Source organism: Coloeus monedula, assembly GCF_965178545.1.
Source record: "Coloeus monedula genome assembly, contig: HAP1_SCAFFOLD_73, whole genome shotgun sequence".
Taxonomy (NCBI): Eukaryota; Metazoa; Chordata; class Aves; order Passeriformes; family Corvidae; genus Coloeus; species Coloeus monedula.
The window spans coordinates 119040-129361 of record NW_028120821.1 but is presented as its reverse complement, the minus strand read 5'-3'; the positions used below and the strand labels follow the sequence as shown (position 1 = coordinate 129361).

Sequence of the window (10322 nt, the reverse complement as noted above, 5' to 3'; positions counted from 1 at the left end):
CCTCAGGAAGTGCCTCCTCCCACTCCTCTGCCTGCAGACAGCACCAGCAGCACCTTGGCTTGCAGCATCTCCCTTTGTCTGAGCTGCCCTTCAGGCCCTGCTGCCAGGGAGATGCCCCTGGGCAGTGCCCTGTGCTGGGAGGGCTCTGCAGGGCAGGGCTGAGCCCCCAGGGCTGGGCTGGGCTCTGGCAGCACTGGCAGGGACAAGCCTTGGACACAGAGAAACAGCTGCCAGGAGGCACAACTCCAGGCAGCAGAGAGCCAGAGCAACCACAGCTGCTCAGGGAAAGGGAGAAGGGTTTAGAGCAATGGTTTTGAAATTGGAGCCTTCAAAAAGTCACTTTATTTTTCATTTAAAGTACAATCACCCTGAAATAGAGGGAGGTGAAATGAGCAAAGGGCACCTGGGTGGGGACCAGCAAGTCTGACTGCACTGGGGCACAGCGAGCCCTGTTTTCCCTCTGGGCCCCCCGTGTTCAGGCTGAGAGCAAAGCTGAGGATGAGGCAGCAGCACAAGCCTGAGCTCAGAAATCAAAAAGCTTAGCCAAGTTCTGTCACAAGAGGAGAAGTGGTTTTGCGGGAATTCCTAAGAAAATAGCATAGGATTGACTCAGGGGAATCTGTCCCAGCTTGTCAATGCCTTCTTCCAACAGCCCACAATGCCCAGAGTGAAGGAATGTGCAACAGCAGCTCCATCAGCCCCTTCCTCCTGCTGGCATTGGCAGACACGCGGCAGCTGCAGCTCCTGCACTTCTGCCTCTTCCTGGGCATCTCCCTGGCTGCCCTCCTGGGCAGCGGCCTCATCATCAGCGCCGGAGCCTGCAGCCAGCACCTGCACAGCCCCATGTTCTTCTTCCTGCTCAGCCTGGCCCTCACCGACCTGGGCTCCATCTGCACCACTGTCCCCAAGGCCATGCACAATTCCCTCTGGGGCACCAGCCACATCTCCTACTCAGCATGTGCTGCTCACGTGTTTTTCTTTCTCTTCTTCCTCTCAGCAGAGGATTTCCTCCTCACCATCATGTGCTACGAGCGCTACGTGTCCATCTGCAAAGCCCTGCACTACGGGACCCTCCTGGGCAGCAGAGCTTGTGCCCACATGGCAGCAGCTGCCTGGGCCAGTGCCTTTCTCTACGCTCTCCTGCACACGGCCAATACATTTTCCCTGCCCCTGGGCCAGGGCAATGCCCTGGGCCAGTTCTTCTGTGAAATCCCACACATCCTCAAGCTCTCCTGCTCCAAATCCCACCTCAGGGAACTTGGGCTCATCGCTGTCAGTGCCTGTTTGCTCTTTGGCTGTTTTGTGTTCATGGTTTTCTCCTATGTGCTGTTCTTCAGGGCTGTGCTGAGGATCCCCTCTGAGCAGGGCCGGCACAAAGCCTTTTCCACGTGCCTCCCTCACCTGGCCGTGCTCTCTCTGTTCCTCAGCACTGTTATGTTTTCCTGCCTGAAGCCCCCCTCCATCTCCTCCCATCCCTGGATGTGGCCCTGTCAGTTCTGTACTCAGTGGTGCCTCCAGCCCTGAACCCCCTCATCTACAGCCTGAGGAACCAGGAGCTCAGGGATGCCCTGAGGAAAGTGAGGACTGGATACTTTTCACAAGTTAAAATCTATTTCCTTCTGCCATGCGAGGAAAATGATGACTGGGATGCTTCTCAGAAGCAATAAACTCTCTTTCTGCTCCAGAACCTTCAGAATGTAACTCTTTACAATCTCGGCCTTTTTTTCCTCTTTGTCCGTATTTTCATTGGTGCTTTTTCTTATTCTTTTTCTGGTGTTATTCTGCTTTTTATAAAGTACTGCAGTACTACTCCTTGCATTTCTACATGAACATCTACCTTTCTTTTGAAACACAAAGACTTTCAGGAGGCTTCTTCCCTGTGCATTTGAATCAAAACAAGGGGCTGTCCTGACCTTTGTGTCCAAGGTTTGTTCCTCAGCCCTTCTCTGGCTCTGCAGGGGCAGTGCCTGTGGGCAGAGCTGGAGGGAAGAGACTCCCAGCACAGCAGCACGGCCAGGGACAATGGCCCAGCCTCTTCCCACCTCTGCTCTTCCCAGCTCCACACTCCCTTTCCCAGCCCTTCTGAGGGTGCAAGGCCGGAGTGCTCGGGCAGCTCGGTCACTGTCCTGCTGCGTGTCCGTGCTGTGAGCACAGGCAGGGACAGGCCACGGGCACTGCTGGGACACAGCCGGGCTCCAGCACAGCAGCTCCATCAGCAAAGGGCATCTCCTGGGGGCAGGGCAGGAAGGCTTCGCTCTCCTCCAGAGCTGCTGTCAGGAATGTGCCCCAGGAATGCCCTGGCAAAGCAAACCCCAGTGCCCAGGGGCAGGGGGGAGTGTGCAGGGGGGGCAGGCAGCAGTGTCCTGGCACTGCCAGAGCTCCTGGGATGGACCTGAGGGAGCAGCAGAGCAGGGCCTGGGCTGTGCCTTTGTTCCGGGCACAGCCTGGGAAGGTGCCCAGGGCAAGTGTCCCACACCAGCCCCTGCCACCAGCAATCCCAGCACTGGCCTCTGCCCTCCCCTGCAGGAGGTTGTTTGTCCCTGCACGGAGGGACACCAAGTGACCAGGCCAGCAGTCCGTGTTTGCTGTGTCCTGAGGAGCCTTCAGCAGTGCATCGAGTGGGTGTGGGGAGATGAACCCGAGTGAGCACAAACACCATCAGCAGCACTCGGGGCTGGCACAATTCCAGGGGCACAAACAGTGCCCTGAGGCCACTTCACTGCCAGAGTAATGTCCTCTTGGAAAGCACCTGAATTCTTTGCTGGGCTGTGCTGAGAACTGCATGGAGACAAACGTCCAGGGCAGGGAGGCTCCAGGGAAAGTGCTCAGGACAGCCAAGGGCTGCACAGAGAGACACCGGAGTGGTGGGTCTGTGGGGAGAAATCACAGCTGCCTCCCTTGGGAATCGCCCCCAGGACCTGGACAGGCTGTGCTGTGTTCTGGGCGCTGACCTGGAACCGAGGGATGTGGAAAAGGCCTCTGGTGTCAGGGACGTTGGGAAGGCTGAGCAGGCACTGGCATTTGTCCCTCAGGGATTCCATGAGGGTCCTGCCAAGATGAGCTCTGCTCCTCCTTGGAGCCCTTCATGGGCACAGAGGGCTGAGAGACCTTTCCAGGACAGGCTCAGGCCAAGGAGCCCTTGAGTCTCTCAGCCCCCCGTCGGTGCCTGCTGGAATTCAATCCCCCTCCCCATCCCGCAGCAGCCCCGCATTTCCCTCCTCCAGCCTTGCTCTCCAGCACAGCCACGGGGGCTCTCCGGGCTCTCGGCTTTTCCTGCAGCCACCGAGGCCAGCTGAGCTCTGCCTTCCCCACACTCAGCCCTGCCCAGCGCAGGCAATGCCCAGAAATTCCCTGTGTGTCCCTGGCCTTGCTGTCAGCCCCGGCAGCGGCTCCGTGGCCCCTCTGTGCCCCGCTGCCCCAGCCATGGTGCCCCAGCCCCTGTGCAGGCCCAGCCCAGGACAGGAGCGCTGCGGGTGGGAACGGCCCCTGGGCCCTGCTGCCCACAGCAGCCTTGGGGCTCTGCGCTGTTGAGCTTTGGACGGGGTACCCTTCCTTCCCGGACCAGGGTGAGAGAGCAGAGGAGGCTGCTGTTCTGCTGAGTTCTGTATTTCATAGTCTCACAGCTTTCTTGAAGGCAGAGTTCAAAGGGGGTTACATGATAAAGGCAAGCAGCAACAGCAACAACAGGCAAAAACAGCTTCTTCTTCTTCTTCTATATGCTCTATATGCTCTATATGCTCTATATGCTCTATACTCTACATTTTTTCTTGCAGAAGTGTGGATTAGATTTGTTAATTGACCAATAAGAGTAACACACGATTCCAGTTTTCCTTTTCTTAACCGATCCTGGTCTAATTCTAACAGTCGTAAGCCTCACACCAGTGTTACACAGGTATTACACAGATTTGTGGATGCAGTTTCTATCAGCTCTTATTGTTTACGTGAATGCTCTATCTAAAAAATGTGAACAGTGTCATTCTATCCATATTTTGTCTAAAGTAAAGAATTCTGTGAAAAGGTAACCCTGCTGCAGTAAGAACTGTGTTTAAGGTCTCTGCTGCAGCTTTTCAATGTTTAAGGCACTTAGCATATATTTCTACTAAAGGTTAAAAAATCTGTATTTCTATTTCACTTTGGTGTGACTTCATGTATCTCAGCTTGTCCAAAGGTTTTAATTCAACCCCTGTGCTTTGGCTTCCCTCTGGGCCTGAGTCCAGAGGAGCTTTCACTTCAACAAAACAGAACACTTACAAGAAAAATAAATGGAGTGGGAACTCATGAGAGATTGAATTTTCTCTGATTCAACTCAAGGATTGATGCCATAGACTTCTGAGTGGAAGAATAATTAATTCATTCGCCTTAAGACAATAAATCAAGAAAATAAATTAGACTTTTGTATCAGGTATGAGTGAAGAGATTGCACCCAACACAAGTTTTTCCTGTAGGATTTTTATTTTATTTTTTTATTTTCTCAGGAGATTGTATCAAGGCAGAAGAATTAAATTCAAGATATTTGTAGCAAAGAGACCTCTGCTGAACTCATTGTTCCAAATAAACATATCCCTTACCCCATATTTCCATGACTGGAAATTTTTCTAATTCTGGACTCTAGTATATTGTACTGTATGTGTATTCAGAATACTTTGCAACAGTTAAATTTGCTTAAATTTCATTTCAGACATTTACTTAATTTTAAGAATTTGCCTCATTTCAGCCATCTTTTAAAAAGTATTTTCACACTTTTATTTTTTTTGTCTGTTACCTTTTCAGTGAGGAGGATCATCATTTGGGTTTTCTCTTGGTACCTCACTAATGCACTCTGAGAGCCATGTTCTGTGTTATTAATGTAGTAGTGATCCGGGGTTCATGGATGGCTACTGCAGGAAACTTGATGGCCAGTAGTGAAAACAGCAAAAATAATGATGAGAGGAGCCACAGACGTTCTGCTGTCTGAGAACTGTGAACTGCCAAAATCAAAAGGTCAGTGCTCTTCTGGTTCAGAATGCCCTTCAGTTGGAGCTGGAACATACTTTGGGCTAAGAGCCTGAGCACAGGAGGCTGTAGCACCTATTTTGTTCAGCAGTTCCCTATTGCCCTACTCCATACTCCACTGCATTCCAGCATGTGATTTGCTGAGCTGTAGACTGTCCCTGAGTGGTGTGATTGCCTGGAATGCTTGAAAATTTGGCTTCACATCCCTCAGTTTCTTTTCTCTGTTGCCCTCGTTGCCTCACACCAGCCCCTGTTTTACTTCTAGATGGAGAACAAGGTTACAAACTACAACTTCTCTTCCTATGTCCTTAGAGGGGTTCTCACCTGTAATAATAAATGAAATAGGTTTCATTCCTTTTGATTCCTCCTGGTATGATGCAAAGAAAGGAAAGGTAGCTGGAACTATGGCTTTTTGGGGTGGCTGTTATACCAGAGCCCTGGATCTGTATTAGGGATATTCGTGTTGGCCAGACTGTCTCAGCAGAAAGAGGGAGGAGTGCAATATTAATGTCAGGAGCTCATCCCTGTCCGTGATTTATTAAAAGAAGCCTAGCTTCATGTCTTAGGCCCTGAATGAAATACCTGCAGTTTGGCTGCCTGAGTTTGTATCTATGGATCCCACTTCTGTGCAATGTCTGAAGGCCAGGGAACTGCCTTTGTTACCTCTCCTACTGGCACTGCTACAGGAGAAGGAAAGAAATCCAACTAATTTTGAATCATCTAACGTGTCCCTTTTGGATACAGAATTCACTGAGAGCCATAAATACAGTGCGTGGCTTTAATAAAGCACAAACATGAATTTTAAACCACACCTGGCATTGATGTTGCTTGGACTGAATGTGTGCACAGCCCAATGTTTCTCCTCATTGTCCCTGTTATGAATTTCTGCCATTTTTCCTCTTCATTCCTGTCTGAACAAAAGCAGACTTTGTGCCACTGAGTTGAGAACGTTATAAATAAGGTATGTGATTCGTGCTATTATGTATAAAATTGGAGTGTAATCAGACCCTACAGAGACCAAGTTTCAAAATCCCTTCAGCAGCCTGGCTGAGAGAAAAATTTCACAACACTAAAAGAAGTTCTCTCACAATAAGTGAGGATTCCACCCAGGTGGGGTTAGATCTTATCACCGGGACATTTGCACCATAACGACTTGATTGCCACCTTCTGATATCTACATCTCATCTGATAAGGAATCGGACATCCCGGGAACTAAAAATAACTGCTCCAGGAAGCAGAGATGGCCCATTCATCAGCAGAAATGGCCCACTCATCACCCAGGATGGACAATTCCTGGGATCCAGGAAAGGCTTTGTGCAGCCCAACTCCGGGACAAGAAAACTTCATGAATATGCTAAAATGACGAGAAGAATAGAATTAATTCGGACTCTGCCCAAAAAATGTAAAAGAAGGGACCAACCAAAGCAGCATCCGTGAACTTGGGAGGTCTGGTGCGACAGAGATCAGATCTATGCGTGTTCACCCAGCTCCGACCCCGGGCTCGGAGCTGCTTTTCTCCATCGTGGCTTTTAAAACCGATATTTCGGTCACATAATAAATGTCATTTCTTTATAAATTTTGATTGGGCAATTTTGTTTATCTTAAGAACATCCTTCTCAGGCATCAGGAAATTGCCCCATCTCTTTGTTCACCGTCTCGAGTGCTTTTCTCACTCAGAGAGGATGGTAACACCACAGGGATTTGTGTACTGACTCTGAGCAGCAAGCTTTGGCCCTGGTGAAGCTGAAGGACCATAAGGCAAGGCAGGAATTTGTTAAGAAGTTCTCACTAATCCCTGGATTTGAAGGAATGATGGAATAAATGGCAAACCTTTTGCTTCAGGCACTGGAGCAGATGATTTTTCTAACAAATAATATTGGTATGAGCGTTACTGAGCTCATTCACCTTGTGAGGGATTTTTTCTTTAAAAAAACATTGATTTCTTTGTACCTTAATAGCACAGCTTTTGAACAGCTGGGTGCTTTTGTGTTCCTTCTCCCGTTTATGATGTCAGTGTGCTTTTTACTGCATATCCAAGAACAGCTTCTAATTTTTCTCATTTTTAGCTTCACTTCCTAGTTTTTACAGTTAAGTGCATTTTTTATGTTGTAGGTCACCTGTCACATTTCCCTCGGGCAGTATCTGTACACTGCAAGTGATTCAACCTCTCTCTTTCTGTTTCATCTCATGCTAATGGCTGGGAGATGTTATCTGGGTTAGCCAGGCTAAGGAACATCCTGTTCTTGCTTGATTTTCTTGAGCTGAGAACCTTCTGGCTATCTCACTGCTCCTTGGAGTATTGTGTTGCTCTGGGTTCTGCAGATAGTTATCTGAGGTGTGAACTGGCCAGATGAGTTGCTGCCCTTTGTAAATGGCTCTGTTTAAATTTCTGTGCTATCTTGGACACCGCTTAAGGTGTTGGGTCCCTCTTGCCTCAGGTGCTGTAAATCGGAAGATGAGAAATTCCTTCCCATCACTGATCAAAGTCCTGGCCAATCTCTGTATAAGGGGAGATCTGTAATGTGATGAATTTCCTTTGCTGCAGTATCTGTGCCAGGCTTTTCTCCCTTGTGTTTGATCGTTTATAACATACACAGATACATGTTTTACTTAGGGAAAATCTGGGAGCATGGTGTGTTCATAGCTACTCGGTAACATATTTTCAGTATATATAACACGTGAATGGAAAAGGGGAAGTGCAGCACAATGAGTGTGTTTTGGGTATCTCCTGCAGATGTTGAATCTGTCCATAAGAAGAGATTTCTAAGAAAGTTTTATTAATGAACGTTGCATCATTGCTTTTTTTATGCTTGCAGCTGCTCAGAGGGAAGGAAAGTCCCACGTCTCTCTTACACTTGTTGAAACACAGCATGATTTGTTGGTGTATATAAATTTAAGCTAGCTATTTCTCATTTGACTTCATTTTGCTTTGTGCCAAGGTCCTCTGGAGTAACTGAAACAAAAGTAAAATGCCTGTTCTGATGGAATGATTGAATAAAATGTAAAAGGATAGCAACAGTCAAATTAGATCCCCTTGCTGCTCATTGCCAGGAAGAGCTGGTTCATTAAACCAAAGCAGGATGGAAGTGATGAGCAATGTGCTTGCTTAAAGGATTCCTCCCTTGAGAGGGTGATGGTGTCACCTGGATCCTTGAGATCATCATCTGCTGCTTGCTGACTGCCTCTGAGGAACAAGCCTCAATGTCATCTTACCTGTCTGTGACCCATCGGCCTCGGGAAACAGCTGCTTTCTCTCATGCTGCACTGGTTTGGAAAGGAAGGAAGAGGCAGGAAAATTGTGACTTTCACCTGTGTGAGTGCTTTGGTGGCAACAAGATTGTGTCTTTCTATGTAAGAAAGTGTGTCTCTCTCTTTAAAAGCCTGGTGCTTATTTTCTTTGCTAAGCAATTGCAAAGAACCAATAAAATAGACAGTGTTGTGGTGGATATTAACTTTTAATGAGCTTACAGAATAGAGCCTCTCATAATTGGAATTCCTTAGCTCTACAGAGATAATGAAAATAAGAATGTAGTGAAGTTGCTATATACACTAGCAGATGATTTCCAAACACTGAAACCCAAAGGATTTAAAATTTATTCTGCAAAGAAATTGCTTGGGACATGCAACTCTTGGACAGGAACTACATTTCATGCTAAGTAGACATCATCTGGTTATGTTGAAATGTAAAGACTCAATTGGGGTCTTGCAGAAAGCAGTGGTAGAAGTACTGTTGGCTTTGCTAAACGCAGACCTGGGGCAGTGGGAACTATCCTGGTGCTGGCAGACAACAAGGTCTGCATGGAGGCGGGGGTGGGGGAAATCACGGGTAGGGCTTGGCCCCAGTATTTTCAGAACTATAAAGGACTTGGAATGGCCTGGGAAATTCTGTTCTGGGTAGAGATGATGATGGGATGGGTCAGCATTTAGGAAATGCTGATTAAATGAAGGGCACGCAGGGAGTTGAAGACATTGTGTTAAGGTGAGGAACAAGACCGGGACACCGCGCTGGGGCCCCGCGCACTTTTCCAGCCCGGCCGCCCCCACGGGCCGGGCCCCGCGGCTCCCGCTGCCGCCCCCCAGCACGGGGCTGTGTCCCAGACCCCACGGTCCAGCCCGAGGGTTGGGGGCGGCAGCGGAGCTGCTGGACGGAGCTTCCAGCCCCGCCAGCCGCAGCTCCGATCCCTTGGGCCGTGACGCCGGGGACGGGTGTCCGTCGGCACTCGGGGTCTGTCAGCTTTTGCAGTCCAGAGGGAGAAACTGAGTCCCAAGGGGTGTCGGTTTCCATCAATCGCTATTTCTCCTCTCTTTTCCATGACGGATTTCACAGCGCTTCCTTTCGCCCCAGAGATTTGGAAAACAAAATTCCCGTCTGCCCCGGATCCCTGCAGCTCTCCACAGCTCCAGCCTCGTCCCTCCTCTCCGTTTCCTTCTCTCCAGTCTCTCCCGCCTGGCCCTGCCGGCTCGGAGGAAGGAGATTCCCCCGGCACCCCCTGCCTCCTCCTCCTGTCCCGTGGGGCGCAGTTGGTGCTTCTGGAGCCGCCTGCCCGCGCAGCCGGACCCGCCCTGCGGCCGCTCAGCGCTGCAGCCGAGGGAATGAATTGCAGGCACCGCTGCGCTGGGCTGGCCCTGGCCGGGTGCCCGGGGCCACCAAAGCCGCTCTGGCACTCTGCTCACAGCTGCAGCACACAGAGCACTGAAGGAAAGGCTCGTGGGCTGGGATCGGGGCAGGGAGAGCTCACTCACTGCTCACTGCCAGGGCCACAACAGACCCAAGCTGGGGAAATGAATGGAATTTATTTCCAAACCAATCACACCAGGACAAGGAGAACTAAAACAAATCCTAAAGAAACACCTTCCCCACCCCTCCCTCCTTCTTGGGCTCCCAGTCTCTGCCCACAGTCCCTCCTCTGCCCTCCCTGCACGGCAATCGTGTCACCAGCCATGAACTTGGCTTTTGCCTCATCCCGGGATCTCTTCCCGGACAGGAAGAACTTTCCCCAGCACAGATTCAGGCTGTGGCGGCCTTTGAGGCTCAGGGTGTTTCTCCTGCAGCTCCTTGCAGGTCTCCTCTCCCCGTGCCGGCTCTCCTGCACCACAGAACTCTGCCGGCTGCAGCTTTGCAAACGTCAGGTCCAGGTCTGGATGTTCCTGCACTATTTGCTCGAGGTCCTTGGGGGCTGCATCCGATCCACTGTTGTTGTGTTCCCCCTCGGCATGGAGCCCATGGATCTGATGGCCCCTGGCCAGGGCCTGGCACAGGAGGTGGAACCTGGGTGCTGCTGCAGCGGCGCCGGGGGAGCCCCAGGACTCGCTGTGGCCGCTGTGGCAGC

General features: G+C 50.3%; 1 protein-coding gene across 1 annotated transcript; it reads left to right on the top strand.

Moving 5' to 3' along the window:
* Positions 1–675: 675 nt before the first annotated feature.
* Positions 676–1524, top strand: LOC309585592 (olfactory receptor 14J1-like; the record flags this gene model as incomplete). Its single annotated transcript, XM_082303537.1, has 1 exon — positions 676–1524. The coding sequence occupies one exon, from the start codon at positions 676–678 to the stop codon at positions 1522–1524; it is 849 nt and encodes a 282-aa protein (XP_082159663.1).
* Between the last annotated feature and the right edge of the window lie 8798 nt (positions 1525–10322).